Source organism: Pollicipes pollicipes, unplaced genomic scaffold (assembly GCF_011947565.3).
Source record: "Pollicipes pollicipes isolate AB1234 unplaced genomic scaffold, Ppol_2.1 Scaffold_4740;HRSCAF=5597_pilon_pilon_pilon, whole genome shotgun sequence".
Lineage (NCBI taxonomy): Eukaryota > Metazoa > Arthropoda > Thecostraca > Pollicipedomorpha > Pollicipedidae > Pollicipes > Pollicipes pollicipes.
In genome coordinates this window covers 36,494,718-36,515,708 of record NW_023596545.1, presented here as the reverse complement: position 1 = coordinate 36,515,708, position 20,991 = coordinate 36,494,718, and the positions used below count along the sequence as shown (strand labels likewise).

Genomic DNA, 20,991 nt, shown 5'->3' with positions numbered 1-20,991 from the left:
CGACAGGTGCGCCATCATGCGGTCGGCGGCCGAACTGACCAGCTTCAGCACGGACAAGCACCTGGAGATTCAGAAGCGCGTCAATGGCAGCATCTCGGCCATCACCACGGACGGCGAGTACCGCGAGTTCACCGACCGCCACAAGTGAGCGCCCGGGTGCTGCTGGGGGCGGGCAAGGGCGGTATCTGCTGCGGCGCGCGCGGGAGGTGTCCTGCTGCTTATGGTGCTGGTGATGCAGCGTTGGTGTTGGTGCGACTGCTGGCGCTGCGTTGCTGCTGCGGGTGCTGTGTACTGTTATTTTCTGGTGATGCTGATGCCGGTGCTCCACGTGATGCTGTCGGCTCTGTCACGGGTGGTGCCGTTGTGGTCCAGTCCGCGCTTGTCATTTTTATAGATGTTCGGCCCGCCATCGTGGAAATAGCCGGCGACAGTCTTGTTCGTGTGTCGTTGGCGATGATGACTGCGCTTCCAGCACTGGCTGCGTGTGACTGGTCGAGGGCCTCCCAGCTGGCCGTCAGCCGCGCGTTCGGCGGTGTCTCGGGGCCGCTTCGGCGTCGGTCAGGCGCTCGATCGGTGATGGACGGCGGCAACACCCTAACCCGTGCCCGGGCGGTCCGGGCAAGCCGTGTCCGCAACCGGTCCGGGCGGTCACATCCGATGCCCGCACCTCACGACGAGCCGGCGTCTGTGTGCCGCCAGATCTCAGCCGCCGCCGCCCGTCAGCTTCCTCTTCGACTACCAGATGATGGAGGAGTACTCGGGCCGCCTGAAGCCCGAGGCGCTGGCCGTCGACGATCTGACGATCGGAAACCTGAGGTCAGCCGAGGTCACGCCGGCTCGGTGCCCTGGTGCTCCTGGCCAGGCGGGGGAGAGGCTGCCAGAGGTGCCCGGTGCAGTTCTCAGCGAGATGTGGCGACGAGGACGGCGCAGTTTGTGTGGGGCACCAGCACTGACACGGACCAAGACAGGGCCGTAGTACTGCAAAATGGGTTGAGCTGAACAGACGAAACATGAAAAAACTCCCCAAATTACACCCACAACCTAGTTTCTCCCCGGATTCGGCCCACTAATGTCAAAGTTAAGGGGTGGGGGGAGGGAGGGACGGACTGGAAGGATTCGTGCGAACGCTTTATGACACAGGCTCCAAATGCTTACCTCTCATGACCGGAAAAATTTCCGGTGCATCGATCGAACTAATTGCTGCGGGTTCCAATGATATCCGGCCACATTGACTGAGATTTTAACACCATCTGCATGGTCAACCAACTCACTGCTCCAACGCAGCATAACTTGTCTTGCTGGCATCTATTATATATATATATATATATATATATATATATATATATATATATATATATATATATATATATATATATATATATATATATAGAAAAATGGTGAAGAGTACCACCCGTTTCGTCTATCCTTTGGATCACCTAGGTCTTCACAAAACCCCGTGAGGGGGCTTAGTTACTGCTGTTGCTTGTTGCCCTCGGCTCCCATCTGTGGGGTCCGGGTTCGGATCCCAACTGCGTCATGGGTCTCTGGGAGCTAATATAGCCACTGCGGCCGCTGACACTGCATAGAAGGGCTCGCCACAACGTGCGCCGTATTCCCATGCCATAAAAGATGCATCGTATTTCCATGCCGTAAACGATAACCAGTAGTCACACAAGTGATGCAGACTTCCTGAACAAAAACTGAAGCCCTAGATGAAGCTACCTCATTGATTGCCGTCATTGACGCGGGAATGCATATACAGAGCGGAGCTTAGCTGTTGGTGACCCCGGATACCAACATTGACTGGCTGGAGGGGTTATGTGTGGCTACTGACTGGGAGGGGCAAATGCGGCTGGCCGCCACTGAGAACTTCTGGTACACTAACTTTGGGATGGTGTCGGTCCTGTTGCCGACTGGGCGCTCCAAACGTACCGATCCTTGAGGCTGTGTTATGATCGGCTACTGGCGGGTTGTCGTTGGATCCGACTGGCTAACTGGTAGAACCGTGCCGTGGACTGGCGCCGGCGGTGAATAACGATCGGTGTATGAGAGTATGGGTTATGTTCAACTACTGCCGGGGTGTCGCAAAATGCGACGCGCCTGTCCTTAGACACGGTCGACGAGTTGCCGTACTGTAAGTGAGGCGGAGCTAGCATGTGAGGCGAAGTTATGTTCAGTTACTGGCAGGCTTTCGCAGGATGCGTTCAAACCACCTGTAGAGCCGTCGGAGTCGTTGTCTGGACACCGGAGCGGCGGACGGGCAGTCGTGATTATGTTCAGCTTCTGACTGGGTGGCTGGCGCAGGATGCGACTGGCCGATCTGGAGAGCCGACTGGCGGACGTGCGGAACGTGCTGGCCGAGAAGAGGAAGCAGCTGAGTCAGCACGACGCCGAGGTCGAGAGTCTGAAGAAACAGCAGGACAGCGTCAACCGGTGGGTCAGACAAGACCACCCTCTCCGGCAGCTGGTTACCTTCCATCAGAAGTTCAAAACACCTGCCTATTATTTGACAGTGGTTTTGGTGCTTTATTCAAGGCAAATTCGGACTTTTTGGTTCCAGCAAAATGTTTCATCGATGTGAAATGGGTGATGGCTTTCTGTTTCCACAGAACGAGTTCCATTCATTCCGATGACCCATGCAACTGAAATTTCCGTGAATTATGACTGATAACGCTCATGTGTTCCGAAGCAACCTTTTGCGTGTGTACGGAAGGAGTGGGGAACGGAAAAGGAATATGACGTTTTGTAGCCATGTGATAATTATGATATGACTTTTTTGTTACGCGTACTTTTTTATCAGCATGATTACACCCCCTTTTGGCTTCTGCGCCCGCGAAATGTACATTATTTTTGGTGTGAATGATGCTTTATTTTGCGTTTTACTGCCTTATCTTTTCTTATCACGTATACTAGCTAGCATGCTGATTGACTGGATTGTTTATCTCGCTATAGCATTCGCAGCTGTTCTCGTTGTAAAAAGTCAGCATGTCAGAGCTGTGTGCGCGGAGGGGACCCTCCGGCTCTCAACTGTCCGGCCAGTTCCGGCGAGGCGACTATCTGAGCTGTGCACCTGTTTGTCAGGCTGTTTGTCATTCGTCGAGCCAGTGAGATCCTGCGAAAGGACATCCGCGAGACCCAGTGCACCGAGCAGAAGCTGCAAAAGCTCATCAAGCTGATCAGGACGCCGCTGGACGAGCTCGGTGGCGGCGAGGCGCCCAAGGCGGTGGAGGAGCTCGGCGAGGTCAGCATGCTTCTCCTCTCCCTGCCGCCGCCACCCCTCTTCAGTCTCGTCCGTCCCGTGTGCGACGCTTGGCGTGTGCGCCTGCCGGTCTCTGTAGCAGTAGTCGCCCTGTCAACGCTCCACGCGAGGCAGCACCAGGGCCGGGCTTGGCGTGCCGTCCGTTTTGTCTGCGGTGTCCCCGCGCATGACCTGGCGTGAGCTTCGACGCGCCAGTTTGGGAGCTGTCGCTGCGGCGCTGCTGCCCGCGCGCCGGCCCGGGGCACGCGCTGATCGCATGCCGCGCCCGACCGCAGGGCGCCTGCTCGTCGCTAACCCTGTCCAGTCGCACCGGATCGTCAACATCATCCGCAAGCCGTTCCACAAGCGGCCGTCGCCGACGCCGAGCCCGACCGGGGCGGGGCCGCCGGGCGCGGCGCCCGCCGGCGACCCGCTGAACGACAGCCTGACCAGCCTGGAGGCGGAGGAGGCGGAGTCGAGCCGGGCGCCGGCGCCGGCCTCCTCGGAGGTCAGCGTGGCCGTTAGTCAGGCCAGCGAGGGCTACCAGACGGTGAGTCGGCGGCGGTCAGGGCGGAGCGCGCGGGCAGGGGAAGCATGGCTGAGGACCCCACAGTCAGAGGACGCCCCGTGTTCGGATGGCACCCCGGGCGGGGACTAACGGCCATAGGCGGAACATTAACGGCCTTAGGCGGGAAATCTAACTTCCTTAGGCGAGACGGTTAACGACCTTAGGCGGGACATGCGGAGCTGGTGTTCCCGGCTGTTCTGACAAGGGCGCCAGGCGATGGGGGCTTTACCCCAGTTTAGGCACCATGCCGTTGGTCAGCGACCCGCTTCCTGGCGAGCGGGGCCTGCAGCGACGGCGCATCGCCAAGCTCGGTCGTGTGTCGATCCAGCTTCTGGTGAGATATGCCGTGCGCTTGCTCATTGTGGCCGTCTGTTGGTTGCTTTCTGGCTTGAGCGTGTTTGCTGATCCTCCTTCTTCACGACTTTTGTTCGCGACTTTCCCCCTCACTTACTTCGGTTGCGTATGCAACCGCTGTGATATACTCTCAGAACATGTCGCAGCGCCCTAAGGCCGAGGTGATTCATTAGGCTACGTACAAACAAAACGGTCTTTTTTGCTCTATGCTGTTTACACAGTGTGTGTAAGGTCGTGCTCAATGCTGGTGTCAGCTCTAGTTTTATATTTTGTCACACATGGTAATAATGTCGTTTTCTCGATGCTCTCTGCACATGTAGTCATTGCAGATGATTCTTGTGGTAAGTATCGACGCTTTAGCTGTTGCTGTCTGTCGTCTATCTCCATACTACAGGTTTTCCGTTCCTCCGGCAGATGTCGCCGCAGCCGGACCGCCCGCTGGTGGACGAGGACTGGTTCCACGGCGTGTTGCCCCGCGAGGAGGTGGTCCGCCTGCTGGTCAACGACGGCGACTACCTGGTGCGCCAGACCACGCGCAACGAGGAGACCCAGGTGGTGCTCTCGGTGGCCTGGGGCGGCCACAAACATTTCATCGTGCAAACCACCTCGGACGTGAGTGAGACGTGCCGCATCGCGGCCCGCGGCGTTGCCGGGGCGTGTCTGGCCCGAGTTTGGGATCGCTCGTGGGAATGGTGTCAGGTTAGGAACTGTGGTGCCGTCGCCAGGAGTGCGGTCTGCAACCCTCTGGGGTGTGATAATGTGAGCCACGCCGCCACGCGGCCCGCGGCGTCGCCGGACCGTGGCTGGCCGCAGTTATGATTGCTGGTGGGAAGGGGGTCAGGTTAGGAATGGCAGCGCCTTCGTAAGAAGTGCAGCCTGCAGCCCTAGGTGGTGTAATGCATGTGCCACTTAGCTGATGTGTTTGAAATGTTTTCGGGTATTTTGTTTAGCGTGGAACTGAATGGGGGGTCAACGAAGGTGAAGTAGGAGATTCAGTGGTGTTGAACAGCGTTGCTGGTGTCGGTTGAAATTTTGATTGCATTTCGGCATTGATTAATGCACCATGTAGACCACATACTCAAAAAGAAAATTATGTGCTTAAGATTAACAGCTGCCAAGTAAGCATCCTAAGTGTGGTTTGACACCTAAATTACAGTACAGTACCACCACTAGACCTGTCTGCTGTCCGCTCTGTCCTCCCCCCCCCCCCCCCGTTTGCTGGTGGAGTGTGGGGCCTCCGCCGTCGATGCGCCCTTCCCTCCCCCCCCCCCCCCCGGCGGGACCTCCGCCGTCGCTGCGCCCGCCCCTCACCGCCCTTGGACCGCCGTCGCAGGGCCAGTTCCGGTTCGAGGGGCCGTCGTTCCCCAGCATCCAGGAGCTGATCGCGTACCAGCACGAGTGCGGCCTGGCCGTGACCAACAAGTCGGGCGCCGTGCTGCGGCAGGCCATACTGCGCGAGCGCTGGGAGCTCAACAACGACGACGTCGAGCTCATCGACAAGATCGGACGGGTGAGGTGCTGTCGGCTGGCCTGGCTGGCCCGGCGCAGCGGCCAAGTGCCGGCTACACGGGGGGTTGTTACGGATCGCGGCTCCTGCCGATGTGGTCTGTCTCGGCTTGTGCGACCTCGTGCGTGTTGCTGCGTGTTGCTTTTGTCATTGTCTTAGTCGTATCAATTAGCTGTTTTCAGACGATAGCTTGTATTTTGTGCATGCTATTCTGTGTCCGGAAGAGAAAGTGCTGTATTTTGATGGTGTCAATTAAGTGACAAGATATCTTGAAGCGCGCTACAATGCATTGCTACGATATCTGGGACACCGGCCCGAGGGCCTGGGCTACCATTAAGGTCGCCAACATTTTTTTTCGTGACATTTGCCTAAATGCCTATGATTGGGTTGAACTATCCGAATGATAAGTAGATTCAGACCATGATTCAACGCGTCCTCCCAAAGTTACTTTAGACTAGCCCCGCCCATTTAACAGGAGAAAATGCACTTGCCTGGTCCATCCCACCAAATATCCGAGGCGCCTATGGCTGGAGCGTCAGCGCGCTCTAACCCCACCGCGCGCTCCGCCGACCGCCAGGGTAACTTCGGCGACGTGTACAAGGCGCGACTGCACCTGACCAGCGAGCTGGTGGCCGTCAAGACGTGCAAGGTGACGCTGCCCGACGAGCAGAAGCGCAAGTTCCTGCAGGAGGGCCGCATCCTCAAGCAGTACGACCACCCCAACATCGTGCGCTTCATCGGCATCGCAGTGCAGAAGCAGCCCATCATGATCGTCATGGAGCTGGTGCCGGGTGAGTGACGCTGCGAAGCTGACGCCTGGCCGCAGTCGCCGATGCGAGGGACGTCGCGCGTGCGCGGAGAGGGACATGCTGACGGACCGGCGGCGATGCGCTCCGATGAGCGACGCCTGCGGAAGGTGGGGGTTTGCCATGATGGTTGCCGTGACGGTTGCCGTGACGGTTGACGTTGACGGTTGACAGATTGCGGTGTCGGCGGCTCTGTTGACGGGCCGTGACGGCGCTCTCCGCCGCCGGCCGCGTGACGCGCGGTGCTCCGCCGCGTCACGGCGGCCTGTGATGGGGAGCGGTGCCGGCCGGCGCATCCGTGACGAGCCGCCGTGCACCGCCGCGTGCTCCGCCGGTGCACGACCGGTGCCGACGACCGTGTGACGCGTGACGCCGGGCGGCGCTGGCGGCCGTATGATGCATGACGCCGGGCGGTGCGGACGACCGTGTGACGTGTGATGCTGGGCGGCGCTGACGACCGTGTGACGCGTGACGTCGGGCGGCACCGACGGCCGTGTGATGTGTGATGCTGGGCGGCGCTGACGACCGTGTGACGCGTGACGCCGGGCGGTGCGGACGACCGTGTGACCCGTGACGCCGGGCGGCGCCGACGGCCGTGTGACGTGTGACGCCGGGCGGCGCCGACGGTCGTGTGACGCGTGACGCCGGGCGGCGCCGACGGCCGTGTGACGCGTGACACCGCGTCTCCGCAGGCGGCTCGCTGCTCAGCTACCTGCGGAGTAAGCAGCTGGGGAGCGCGCTGGACGTGGGCGCGCAGTTGGCCATGTGCAGGGACACGGCAGCCGGCATGGCCTACCTCGAGGGAAAGAACTGCATCCACCGCGACCTGGCCGCCAGGAACTGCCTCGTCGGTGAGTGCCGCCGGGTCGCGGGTCAGAGTCGGCGATGCAGGGCAGCGGGGGCGACAGCGGCGGGACGAGGGGACACTCCGGACTGTTGGCATCTGGCCAGTGAGGCTGGCGGTACGCGCTATGGACAGGAATACATGAACAGGATTGTATAGATGTGCTTAAAGTCCCCGGGGGTATCGCACGCGGTCATGCTACCTGTGCTCTGTAAACAGCGAACAAAGCCCGACAAGAATTTTCGTTGCGTGGCTGGCTGGGGAAGACGTCATCTCTCTGCAGCCGAGCTGAGCGACTCGTGGATAGGGTTGAGATGTTAGGTTAGCCGTCGCCTCACTGGCAGTTAGATCCGTAGGGTGCCTGCCATGAGTTCAGGGCGAATGATATCCTCGGCTTGCGGGGCGGGCCGCACGCTGACCATGCACTGGGACGTCATGACTCCGTCTCGTACCCGCCCCCGTGGTGCGGATCCTCGTCCCTTGGTGCTAGTCCTCGTCCCGCGGTGCGCGCCCTCGTCCAGTGGTGCGAGTCCTCGTCCCGCGGTGCGCGTCCTCGTCCAGTGGTGCAAGGCCTCGTTCCGTTCAGATCGCCCGAGCGGACCCAGACAGCGCCGCCTCGTGCCGGCAGGCATGCACAACATGGTGAAGATATCCGACTTCGGCATGTCCCGCGAGGAGGAGGAGTACATCGTCTCGGACGGCATGAAGCAGATCCCCATCAAGTGGACCGCCCCGGAGGCGCTCAACTACGGTAAGAGTCGGTGCGAGGCGAGGCGCCTCGCCTCCGTTCTGCGGGCACTCGCGGCTGGAATGTCGCGTGGTCGGATGAGTCCTGCTAGGTGCGGCTGCTCAGTTGTATGCTAATGTGTGCAGTGGGCGCTGTGTTGCGCACACTTAACATTCAGATGGCGGCTGGCGGACTCACAAAGCTGATGTCCATATTACATCCGAATCATTCTAGAAATGTTTCACAGGTCCTTCCTGTGCACCAGTTTGCGGGTTTCCACAGTTTGTGACCATGTCAGGTACACACGCCGAGATGTGGCGACTGTTTGCCTCTGTTTGCTGAGTTGTGCCGGCTACAGCGGTGGATCGTGACCTCGTTTAGTCACGCGCCATGTTTGGTCTCCGGCAGGCAAGTACACCTCGCTCTGCGACGTGTGGAGCTACGGCATACTCAGCTGGGAGATCTTCAGTCGCGGCCAGTCGCCCTACAGCGGGCTCTCCAACACCAAGGCGCGCGAGATGATCGACTCAGGTAATTCATATTAAAACATTCAAGTGTCACTCCGACAAGGCAAGGCGTATGACTTATCTACATAGATATTTAGGAATAAAGCCGTTGGCAGCACAAACCGCTGAGCTCCCGTGGCACCGCTGTGACGCGTGTCGTGTGCCTGCACTCAGGGTACCGGATGCCGGCGCCAGATGGCACTCCGGACGCCATGTACAAGCTGATGCTGCGCTGCTGGGAGTACCAGCCGGAGAACCGGCCGCACTTCGCCGAGATCTTCACGCAGGTCAACGGCCTGTTCATGGGCGTGGCCGGGCCGGACGTGCTGCACAACTGACCGTGCCTGGCCTGACCTGACCTGACCTGGATCGGACGGACCTGATCTGGTCTTCTCACCGAAGGAGGCCCGGCCCGCGCACAGCAGACGGGAAGACCAGGGCGGAGCCCACTGTGTCGGCGTCAGTAACGGCCGGAGCTGCCAGCGGTCATCAGTGGCGGCGCTGCGGTGCCTTCACGCTCCCGCGGTCGGGGACGTGGTGCCGGCAGGTCCCTGTGACCAGACGCAGTGCCTCTGTGCTGTGACGCTCCTGAGACCGGCGGCAGACTCACGGCGCCCGGCCTCCGTGGGTGCGGCTATGGGGCGCTCGCACTGTCCTGCCCGGCGGACGGTCCCGGGCCGTCGCAGAGACAGCCCAGTGCGCTGACTAGACTGCCAGTGCGGAGTTGGGCTGAGGTGTGCAGTTCGCTCGTTTTATTTACCTTGGCGCTCGGAGGCGATGCCTAGTCGACCGTTGGTAGCATTTGCGGTGTGGCTGTTTGTTCTGAGTGGCGCGTTTTGTTTACGTTTTGATATGTTTACGCTGCTTTTATTTGTTCAGTGCGACAGTTGTGTGGTGCGCTTACGGGCGGCATGTGCGCATAGTTTATCGAGGCATGTTGTGCCATAGGATCAGCTGAGCGTCGGTGGAGTGGCAATCTGTGAGAATTCTACATCGAATTATATCTACCTAACTGTGCATAATGTAAGGCTTTAACGGCTCCATATCTAGTGGACGCTACCCACTGCGCAATATAGCTGCCTTAACGAACGCGTTACGGTCCGTTCACCCGTTTTCATGAGCTGTTTTTGACGAGTGTTGAAACCGGTGACGTCATAAGAGGGAGGAAACAACATGGCGTGTGTGGAGCGGCGATAGCTGTTGAAAACTATGCCACATTCGCATTCGGCAAGAAACATGCGTTGGCAGATGTGCACCCGACCTCCGTGAAACAACGTCCGTGTGGACAAACAGGTGGACATGCGTTTATGGAGTGGGGATCACCCGCCGTATCACGTATGGCCTGTGATGTGAGGTGAACTCTGACCAGTGAATCTCCTTAGGCCCGCCTCCGCTGAACAGTTCGCGTTATGAGGCCCGAATCTCCCGAGCGCTGGCTGCAGTCTCGTTAGGCCCATCGTTAGGCCTACCTCCGCAGGACAGATCATGTCGTGAGGCCCGAATCTCCCGAACGTTGGCTGCAGTCTCGTTAGGCCCACCTCTGCAGGACAGATCATGTCGTGAGGCCCGAATCTCCCGAACGTTGGCTGCAGTCTCGTCAGCCCCGCAATCTCCGCATAAACATCACGTGTTTTGGGTGTTACAGGGTGTGTATGTGTCTGTGCAGCTTTTGAATATATTTTTGAGCCGTGTCCTTTGAAATGTGCACTGTTGCAGCTGGGTTACCGCTCAGGATTTTGCACTCTATGTGCATACCACATACCGCAGGGAAGTACTTAATAACTGTACCCTTCTCTCTTTTCTCATTCTCATTTCCCTGCTGCCTCGCACCGCGCGGGCTGATCTTTATTCTGAACACAACTTGTATTCTTCAATTAATGTCGAAGAATGAGACTAACTTTGAAAGCCGCAAAAGCCAATGACGTGCGTGTGGTGCGTCTGTCTAGGGATGTATGTCTCGCCAGCAAATAAAAAAACGCGATAAAAGGGTCGCGGGCGCCACCGAAATTGCGCAGCGCTGGCACGTAAGTTGGTGGCGCTGGCGATGCAGGCAAGGAAAATAAAGCTACTGTGAGGAACGATGCGGAAAACTTGGCCTTCGGAACTTCTGGTACTTCTGAAGATGAATGGGAGTGGTGAAGTAATTCTTAGCAGAATCATCTGAAATGGATTGATCACCTAGCAAACTACTTTCCAGGTGCTTTATGTTTCACAAATATCTGCACAACGCAGGTGCCAATGTACTGGTGACGACACGAACGAGGATTCGTGTGACATAATGCTGCTGCCCCGAGACGCTGCCCCAGCGTTTATCGGACCTTGTTTAACTTTTTAGGCATATCTACCGATGCAAAGACGGGGTGCGTTTTATGCTATATAATTGAAAGCGAACAGGAGTACACGGCAAAACCAGTTCATAGGCGCAGTTCATCATCACTCGGGCCGCAGCGATATACGTTGGGAACGGGCCTCGACATGTAAGATGCAAGCTCGCTTTTTCTCGTATGGGGCGGTTAAAAGCTATCTATCTCTTTTTGGCCTCGTTATGAGAATGCGTGCCAACAAACACGTGTGCATATGCAATCTGCATGCTGGGGCGTGAATTCAGCGTGGAACGTAAGCTGGCGGGTATAGTGATGTCTTTGGACCATGATCGCTAATCTTAGGCTTCATCGCTGTCATTCGCAAGCAGCCAGCATCAAGGGCGTATCTAAAACGCTGCCGGGGGAGGGGAATACGTTGGTTGCCTTGGGAGGGTTAAAATCCCAAAAGATGGCCTGAAGTTTCAGAAAGCATCGTATTTCTTTTCTGTTTACCTCAAGGGGTGTTGTAACACGTGCTTACATTTTTATTAAGTTCAGACGTTTGTTATTTTGTTCCAACCTTGGCCGTCTTGGGGCTCTGGGTTCGCCCTAGGTGTCCAACTATGCATGTCCACTCGGAGGCTATCGTCTACTCCGGACACGACACCCCGTCACCTGCTTACTCCTACGCTGACCCTGACCTCGGTCCGCCTCCGCCTCCTCCTCAGACCCCGTCCGTCCGAGCGCGACCCCCACACCGTCGGCGCCGGTCACGCGGCGTCGCTGACCACCCGGACCAGGCCCGGCTGCCCCCGGACCCGACGCCGCTGACCCAGATGAGTGCGTCTGCGGACGGCGTGCGTCGCGTGGCCGCTGTTTATGCGGCGCGGCCCCGAGGCCCGGCCTCTGGCGCCGCCGGGAAGGTCGCGGCCGGGGCGACTCGTCTCCTCCGGCCGGCCGCCAGTGCGTGCGGCGCCCACCGCGTGAAGATGCGGCCCGCGAGACTCTGCGCTCTGCTGCTGGCGCTGGTGGCGGCCGCTCGAGGTGGGTGTCAGGTCACTGTTGCTTGGTCCGGGGCGACGACGCCGGGTCAGGGCGAAGGGTCGACGGGGACTGCGGCCGAGGGGAGCTTCCAGTCCAGTATGTATACTGTGAAGCAGGATCCGCCCGTCTCTCCTTCGTGTTTCATTCCAGGTGCTGCTTGAAAGGCAGCAGTTCGCTACGCTTTGAAAATTCATACATTAACAAATCGTTAGGCATATGTTCTGTGAAATGCAGATTGCTACACACCGGGTGCAGACAACGGCCTGAACAGGCTCAATCTGTCGTCTACACACGTCAATTCATCGGGATATTACGCATCTTACCAGACTTCACCACGAACTCCTCGCTAACGTGCCAGGCAAGTCACTACATCGCTGCGTCATACCTTGCAGCCTCATGCCGACCTCTGCCTCACACTGGCCCCAGGCTGTCCGCCTCGGTCCGAGAGAGCCCGGGTGACCCGCCGCCTCGGGGCCCGTCACACGGTGCAGGACTGGCGACGCGGCGGCCAGACACAGGGCGTGTTGACGTGTGTGGTGCTGCTATACTGGCACAGTAATCAAGTTTCCTATGCCTCAGCACGCACGCCTGACAATCTCATCCGCACTGCCATTTCCGCCGGACAATCGGACGACGCCTGTTATTGCTGATTGGGTGGTGAGTGCAGGGGGGCGGGGGGGGGGGGGAAGATGTGGCATGGCAGACGTGGCAGTTGCCACACCGGCTTCAAAGATACAGTGGCACAGTTTAACTAACTTCGGAGACGAAGCAAGCTGATTAAAAGTTTATTTTTATTCATTAACCGCTGTGAATGACTGTGTAACGAAGCTAAACACGTTTGAATATAGTGCTGTCAGCGATTTCATCAAAGTAATTGCAGCTTTTGGCTCTGCATATGAATGAGCCCTTGATGAAAAATTCCACGCATATTGCGATGAATAAATCGAAAGCATATACAACCTGTCCACTCAGATGGTGCCTGGCCGCCTATCTTCTTAGGAATGCTCTAGGTAATCAAGGACATACTGGACTGGCTTAGGCCGTCTGATATTCTCGCAATCTCTGGTTTTCCCCGGGCATGTATATTCTGCCTCCGGATCTCTTGTGTATCAAGGGCCCTTGGCGCAGTTAGGGGCTCTGGATCAACCCGAGAGCCACATGCATAGATGTTAAACGTCCCGGATGAAGCAGAAAACCTCTGTCAATATCGCCCCTTTCTTTATACAACAAAGGACCGATGACCCACTTCCACAAAGTGAGGGTGGCACAGGGCCCAACCAGCCCATCTGTCCTGAATCCATACGTCGGTCACATTGACCATCTATTGATCGCCGACTGTCCTGGTGGGCCGCGATCATTTCAGGCCCGCCCGACCACTTGTTCACCCCTTCTCGGTCCGGAGGAGACCTGCCAGACCTCTCCGACTGTACGGCCACTTCGGAGGCTTAGAGCCCGTCGAAGGCCTTGACGACTGCGTGACCACAAATGTTGAAGGCCGATTCAGGTACTGCGGGGCCTTTCATCGTCCCGGGCGCCTTCAGACATCTGGAGGCACCTCAATTATCCGGGCGGTCCACGCTCGCTTCGGGTCCCCGTTCGAGTCATTAGGGTTTAATGGACGTTCGCTCGTCAGTGGCCCTGGCTCAGTTTCTTGACCGATATGTGTGTCACTTGACCAGCTCGGTCTCCACGCCTCTCAGCTGTTCGGGGCGCCTTGGATCCAAGCCAATCAGCTGTTCATCGCGGTGGCCTCTGGCTTGACCGCCTCAGAACTCCTCGGGCGCCTCAGGTCTTCCGTTTTCTTTTACCCTTTGGAGGCTTTTGACCGTCGCGGCTCCTAGATAACTTGCGGACCTCCGGCCAGTTTGTGGTTCAATTGAGTTTTGGCATATTCGTAGTTGAATTTGACAGCTAGAGCGCTCTTGAAAACAACGAAATGTCATTCCAAATGGCACGCAAACTTAAGAAATAAGCACATGTTAGATCTTGAAATTATTAACGTATCGGACATGCATTTGAAAGCATTAACCACGATGTTGCGTTGTAGATGACAACATCATTGCTTAACAACATGCGAGGCATGATATGGGTCTCTATTCTTTCCCGTGTAGCCACCTTTTTGCCGTTTCGGGCCATTAAAAGGACCTGAACGGCATCTAGTTTCGGGCGTAAAGATGTTCATGGTGATCATAGATAAGAGAGTAGTAATAGCCTTATTCTTCGGAGAAAAACCATGAGAATGGAGAAATAGATTGGTTGATACTTCGGCAGCATGTCTTTATCGGAACAATAGCAGAAGAGCAGCCGAGAGGCCGGCCGGAGGTCGTATTCAGGGGCCCCGTCCGCAGAACTGGGCACTCCAAAGCTTTCTGCAATTGTTTCGATAAGGGCATGCTGGTGAAGCATCAACCAATCTATCTATCCATTCTCCTGGTTTTTCTCCGGTTATTTACAGGCTATTACTTCTGTCTTATCCATGTGAGTAATGTTCTCGCGAATATCCTGAACAACTTACGTAGTTCACGGTGATTCTTCAGCTCTTAGTTGTCCCGGATCCCTGCTGGTCGTGGTGCTCCCCGGCCGCCTCTGAGGTCAAGGGTCGCTCATGTGGACCCAAATAGTCCAAGGCTACGAGGCGGTGAACAGCCAGAACACAGGACAGGATCTGACGCATCCGCCCTGCTTTCCTAATTCACCGCTTCGTTCGGAATAGCCAAAATAGATGTAAACATGTGTTGTGGAAAACTAAAATATTTGTATTGTATATTGGCCACGACCGAGACGCATAGGTATAGCCTAACAGGCAACACACCTGTTTCGGCGTCGGGTGAGCGAGGAAATGACGTAAATGAAAGCAGTCGGTCGTTTCGCAGATTATGTCAAAACTAAGATATCGAGGCCAGGTATCCATGAGATTGTTGGGACGAGAGCGACAAAGCCTCACAGAGGTAGCATTCGTGCGCTTATCTTCAATTATCATGACTTGAAAATGTTCGGCTCCGAGCTTAGTCAAGTTATTACTCTAAAGAGGCAAAGCAATACGCTTGCGATGATTTACAGTTTTTGATTGCTACAAACGAATTATGAAAAACGGGAATATTTCGGTTATGTATTGGTCAAAATGAACAGGGCTGTTTATCCGTGCACCCCTGACGACCCAGCACATCTCTCGGTCCCAGCCTCCGCAGAGTGCATTTTGTGTAAATTGGAGGTCGGCCTGGAGAGGGGTTGACACTGGCCGCTTTCCACTCGACCTCTGGCACACCTACGGATCGGGCTGTGCTGAAATACGTTGGCGAGCTGAAGCTGGTACATTTGATTACAGCGTACAACTGGGTCCACGTTTTCGTCTACTCTGATTGCTCAGATCTGGCAGCAATCCTTTAAAGCCTCCCGAAACGAGCAGAACAACGCTTTACGTGACTGTTTTCACGCGTCGATTTCATCAGATTTAATCCCATTTTTATCCAGTCATCGTCCGTTGTCTCTACTCCGTCAGACCCTGTTAGCCTCGTGTCGTTACCGTGCCGGGTTACCGGATCTGGGTGCGGCTGCGACCCGGATTCTTCGGCCTTTTCAAATGGTGGAAGCTAAGCGTTGCTCGTGTTAATCGAATGTGCGAAGTAAAATCGTCACGATATTCCCGTGCTACAGGAAAAAAGTCCCATCCAATAGCTTGGTGAAAAATGTGCAGAAACATATTCAGCATGCGTACATTTTGAAAGCATTGGGCTTTTTGTTGCTGAAAATTGCGGAGGCCTGTGCTCCGTAGTTGCAAGGATATTGTATAACGGGCCAGGTACTTAGCTCGGCGAGGTAAAACGAGACAAAAATTAGAATATATTGTGCCTGAGCATGAGAATGGAATGGGGAAATATGTAAGGCCTGAAAATGATACATGCTACCGTACATCAGTGTCAAATGAAGTGCCATAGAAAACTAAGCGCACATACATAAGCACAGACATCATTTGCTGCGTTTTTTCGTCCGCTTGTAATGGTGGGGCTCAAAGCTGCAGACATGCGGAAGACTACTGCCTTTTTGCAACCAATTCAAAGAGATGGAAAAGACACATTGTGCTAGGGGATGTTGGCAATGTTCCAAAGGCTGATGAGAAGACACTGGCTCTACTGCATCGGCCAGGCTCCCAATATACGCTGATCCACACGCGCCCACTCTCGAACCCCTGTTGTGTACATCGTGCGCACGTGTTCCTGGAAGACAGTGGCGGGAACATGACCTCCGGGTACTCAGGATGTTCGTGGCGTGGACGTCTGGACGTGTTCCCGTAAGACAGTGGCGGGAACATGGCCTTCCGGGTACTCAGGATGTTCGTGACGTGGACGTCTGGACGCGCAGGTGGAGACTTTAATGCTGCACAATAACCGCGACCATGCATTTCACGTTGATCCAGGCGTGGACCGCGTGACCGTCCCTTCCGGTGTCTGTAGTTGTGCCGGAACCAGCTGAGCGAGGTTAGAGCACCTCGGGGTGACCAGGGGCCGTGGCACGAGCCGCGTCCTATTACGGACCTGTCCTGACGCGTGCTTCCTTTGTATGATGTAGAGAGGAGGACTTCGCTCCCACAGTGTACCGTTTATCCTTTTTTTCGAACATGGGTATGAGCCCAAGCACCGTCTACCGCATACTGAATGATTTGAAGTGCCATGGCAGCGTTAAACGAAAAGTTGGCAGCAGCCGAATTCCCGTGACGATGCCGCTCATAAACGACGAACGCCCCTGCGGTTCTCTCATGCGTTGGTTAGCAAGTTGGAGCTCATACCTGCTGACATTTCTCACAATGACAAGCCTGCCAGCCTTCCGTTTAAGACGTGCTGGAACATGAGACAGACGAAGTCAACTTGGTTCTCGATGGTTGCAGCTGTGTGCGTCATTGCGCCCAGCTGCCTGACGATAAATCAGAGGATCGCGTGATGTAAGTCATATGCTCTTTTATCCATCATATTCCAAAGCAACGTTCGGTGTTTGTTGACTCTGGCGGCAAAAGTTAACATTGGACATGGAGGCAGTCGAAGTCCACATTCGTGTTTACATGCAAGATAGTAACATCTCAATTTCTACCACGCCCATTGCATAAACAGGCAGGCCCTGTCGCCCAGCCAGACCAGGTTACTAAGATCAACATTCTCTAAACATTATGAGAAAACTCACACCACCGAAAGCAGTGCTTGCCACGCTACGAACACCTCGAGACTACGATCATATTTCTCCCGATTGCCATTTACCGGGCCGAAGCTCCCTAATTCGCTTTATCCCCGATGCTCGATTCAACCATACGGCCTAGGTATCGACCGAATTCCGAGCGGCATCCCTCTGTACATCATTATGAGATCGGCTTTTCATGAATTATGCATGGCCACCTGTCACAGCGATGTATTTTGACTCCCGTGTGATTTCCTGTCAGAGTCATGTTTCTGTCCCCGATCTCCTCTGGTTACCAACCTCAGGCGCTTGACTCGATCGGATGGGCAAGTTGTTGCCTACACGTTCATAAATGCCGGGCCATTCTTGTGCCTCACCTGACCACCTGACCTGCTGCAGCTTTGCATACCGCCTCACCTCAGATCACCCATCGCGGTCATGTGACCTGTTTCATTCATGATCACCTGTCCAGCGGCCGTGCATTCCGGCTCATCTGGGATGACCTACTACAGCCACGTGTTTCGGCTGACCTGTGATGACCTGCTACAGTCACGTGTTCCGGCTGACCTGTGATGACCTGCTACAGTCACGTGTTCCGGCTAACCTGTGATGACCTGCTACAGCCACGTGTTCCCGCTGACCTGTGATGACCTGCTACAGTCACGTGTTCCGGCTAACCTGTGCCCGTCCGCCGCAGCGATCTGCCCCGGCCACCCGTGGCAGGAGTGGCAGGGCTCCTGTTACCGGCTCACCTACGACGCCGTACCCTGGCATGGTGTCAGGGGCGATTGCAAGGTCTTCTTCAGGTCCGCCGACGCTGCCAGCGTCACCAGCAAGGACGAAAAACGACTTCATAAAAAGTAAGCTGTTCATCCTCTGACGCATATCAAGTTAATGTGGGGGTGCTTGGTACATGTGATTATGTCTCTTCCAGCAATTTTCAAGTCATTTATAGCAGACCATGCCCGTGCTTTCCTGGCCAACATGTTCTGAAAAGACCATGAAATCAGTCACTTGTTATCGGAGCTTTTGCGCCACGAAAGGACCGCATACGGTCAGTGGATCTCTGAGGCTATCCAGGGATCCATTGTGCTTGAGTGCCGTCCATAAAGCTTTGGCAGGCCCTATCATGCAATATCGAGACGGTCAGTTGAATCTGCTCATCATAAACTGTCATTTGGTGACTAACCACTCACCAGATGCACAACACGCACAAGGATATTGGAAAAAACCGGCTGAGAAGAGTGTTATAATATCAAAAGAATTCGTGACGGAACCAGGGGCGCGGGACTATTGCAAGAATTGGCACTAGCGGCAGAACAAGACACCTTTTAATGCCATTATTTCCCCACATCAATATCAGGCTAAAACATTAACTAAGGTCAAACACTTATGAAAAGCAGACAGCTTTAAGCGCCTCCGAGCCGTTCGGGAGATGCGGTAATAAGAGTGGGTTTTAGATCTGATCCTTTAGGATAGGAGACAATGAAACCGAAGAGACTTCTAAGAAAAAGATGAGCCGTCCAATACCGTGCCATGCACCAAATTTTTAAAACGTCTTCGTTTATTCTACGGGAGCATAAGAGCTGAACACGATTTAGGACCATTACCATGCCTAGCCGTGTTCAAACCAGCCACCAACCGCTTGGCTGCCGTGCGAGCCTGACTCGCTCCCGCACCGCTGACTCATTCGCCCTTGGCCTGACCTCGAACTACGTCGTGTGTACATCCGAGCGCAAGCTGTGAGCTCGTGCTTTGTAGCCTGAGTCCTAGCGGCGCGCTCGTCTTTGTGTCTGTTCTGCAACTGCGTCTGCGCGCAGCCCATTGTTGTTTATTGGTCCTCCCGTGCGCCACGACTGCGCGCGGGCAACCCGCCGGCTTCGCAACGCCTGCAGCAGAAAGTGACGCATCTCTGCATCCCATTCTGTTTGTTCAGCTGCGATGACATTTTAACTGAAGGATTGAGACGCGGCAGTAGCATCACGCTTGGAACAATTGTGCGGACTTCCGTCCTCGCCTGGTGCGGTGGGAATTTACACAACGTTAAACCCCGGCCGTTAACACTGCGGCCGTTAACACTGCGCCCGTTAACACTCCGGTCGTTCACGCTCCGACCGTTAACACTCCGGCCGTTAACACTCCGGCCTTTAAACACTCCGGTCATTAACACTCCGACCGTCGTCAATTGTTCTTGATTCTTCCCCCTGGTATTCAGTTAGCTCAATTGATAGAGCATTGTACTTGCGACTAGATGACCCTGATTTGAATCCCCAGCAACTCCACGAAGAAAAATCGTGCTGTAGTGCGTACATGGCTGAAAATCTAACACCGCCCAGTCCTCAGTACTCAACCACCTGAACGCGGCCGGTGAGTTACAGGTTGAGACGTTGTGCAAATACAAACACACCAGACCAGGACACTAATCCAAACTTCCATCAAAATTTTTCTGCATCGCTAAAAAAACGTTGCAGCAAATTAATCCGTGGCGGCGCCTCTTATCTAGTGAGATGTGTCGCTAATTTCACCTGGGGGAAAACATTTGAGCGCAGCATGATATCAAACGAGACACGAGCTTGGCCCTCTAGTTAACTTTACACCTATACAGTGACCTGGCGCGCCTCCCCAGACAGCGTGGTAACGCATGAACTGTGGCCTCAGATCTGGCAGGCCAGAAGGCGGTCTGGCTGGGCCTGAGGTCGACCAACAACCTGCTGACCTGGACGGACGGCACGGCCGTCAGCTACCGCAACTTCCCCGGCAGCCGTACCCAGACCAAGGGCGCGGAGGATGTTGTCCAGGTCAGCACACCGCCAGTGTGCGGTTTCTATGGCAAGTCACGCGATGGGAATGTGTGTGATTAATCGCAAGAGCATCAGCGTAAAAACATGCGAGACCTCGGCAGTCACGCACCAAGGTGAACATAGAAGGATCGCTAAAGTATTTCAACGCCCAATAACGCTCTCAGCCTGGTAATGCACCTGAGTCAGCTAATTTTACCCGAGTGCCTGTTGTGTTCGGATGTGACTTCCTAACGCGTCATCATTCTGAGGAATATTTTTCCGGCCTGAGAATCTGCGCGTGGTTTGCCCTCTGTGACCTCCGCCGCTCACACGGCCCTTGCACCACTCCCCCCGCCCAACCCCGTCCGGGTCTGAGCCTCAGTCTCCAAGAGGGACCTGTCTCTGGTGTCAGCATCGCCTGGTAGAGGTCCTCTCTCTCGCGTACTCCTGCTCCCCCCCCCCCCTCGTCCCCCTCCAATGTCCAGCCCCTTGACCAACAGTCCCGCAGCGGTCCCACACTCGCCCCTCGCACAGCTCTGCCCGTCGCCAGATGGAGCCGTCGGGCCGGTGGCGGTTCGCCGCCTCGCACACGGCCGGCACACTGCGGGGCGTCTGCAAGATGCCCTCCTGCCGCTGTCCCTCCGGCTGGCGTGAGTGGGACCGCCGCTGCTACCGGGCCGTGACGTCACGCGTCAGCTGGACCGAGGCGCGCCAGCGCTGCCGCAAGATGGCGCCCACCGCCGACCTCGTCAGCATCATCAACGAGCGCGAGAACAACTTCGTGTTCGGTGGGTGAGGCTGATGATGATGATGATGATGATGACGATGACGCGTATTTGAGAAATCCGAATCACTCCGAGCTTTTGCAACCAATTTTCAGCAGATAAATGGACAGCTACTAGATCACGAGGACAAAGTCAATCATCCAAAAACAAACGCCCGAAACACACGCAGATGCACACCAGTCACGACTCCGCTGCACGAACAGGTAATGACATCCACGAATGTCCCACGAAAGTCCTTCAAATGTTTCGGGAAGGTGACGATCGGAAGAAGTCGAGGAAAGTTAGAGAGAGTTCGTTATACATCTTGAGTGCACAAATAGAAAACGCTTACGCGAAGGCTGCAGTGCCGGGTGGGGGGGGGGGGGG

At 55.8% G+C, this 20,991-nt stretch overlaps 1 protein-coding gene across 1 annotated transcript; it reads left to right on the top strand.

Moving 5' to 3' along the window:
* Positions 1–11: 11 nt before the first annotated feature.
* LOC119098551 (tyrosine-protein kinase Fer) lies at positions 12–10,241 on the top strand. Its single transcript, XM_037221512.1, has 11 exons — positions 12–144; positions 700–816; positions 2,305–2,433; positions 3,082–3,241; positions 4,575–4,772; positions 5,494–5,670; positions 6,245–6,458; positions 7,166–7,324; positions 7,946–8,068; positions 8,453–8,575; positions 8,725–10,241. Exons 1-11 carry the CDS (start codon positions 17–19, stop codon positions 8,886–8,888), a joined length of 1,692 nt encoding a protein of 563 aa, XP_037077407.1. The 5' UTR covers positions 12–16; the 3' UTR covers positions 8,889–10,241.
* Positions 10,242–20,991: the final 10,750 nt, after the last annotated feature.

What these genes read in the sequence shown, in the direction of transcription:
- LOC119098551 (XM_037221512.1), top strand. Translation starts at nt 17, where the DNA reads ATGCGGTCGGCGGCCGAACTGACCAGCTTCAGCACGGACAAGCACCTG. An exon ending in CAGCAGGACAGCGTCAACCG is followed by an intron (nt 2,434 to 3,081) that starts GTGGGTCAGACA and finishes CCTGTTTGTCAG; the next exon opens with GCTGTTTGTCATTCGTCGAG. An exon ending in CGGTGGAGGAGCTCGGCGAG is followed by an intron (nt 3,242 to 4,574) that starts GTCAGCATGCTT and finishes TTCCTCCGGCAG; the next exon opens with ATGTCGCCGCAGCCGGACCG.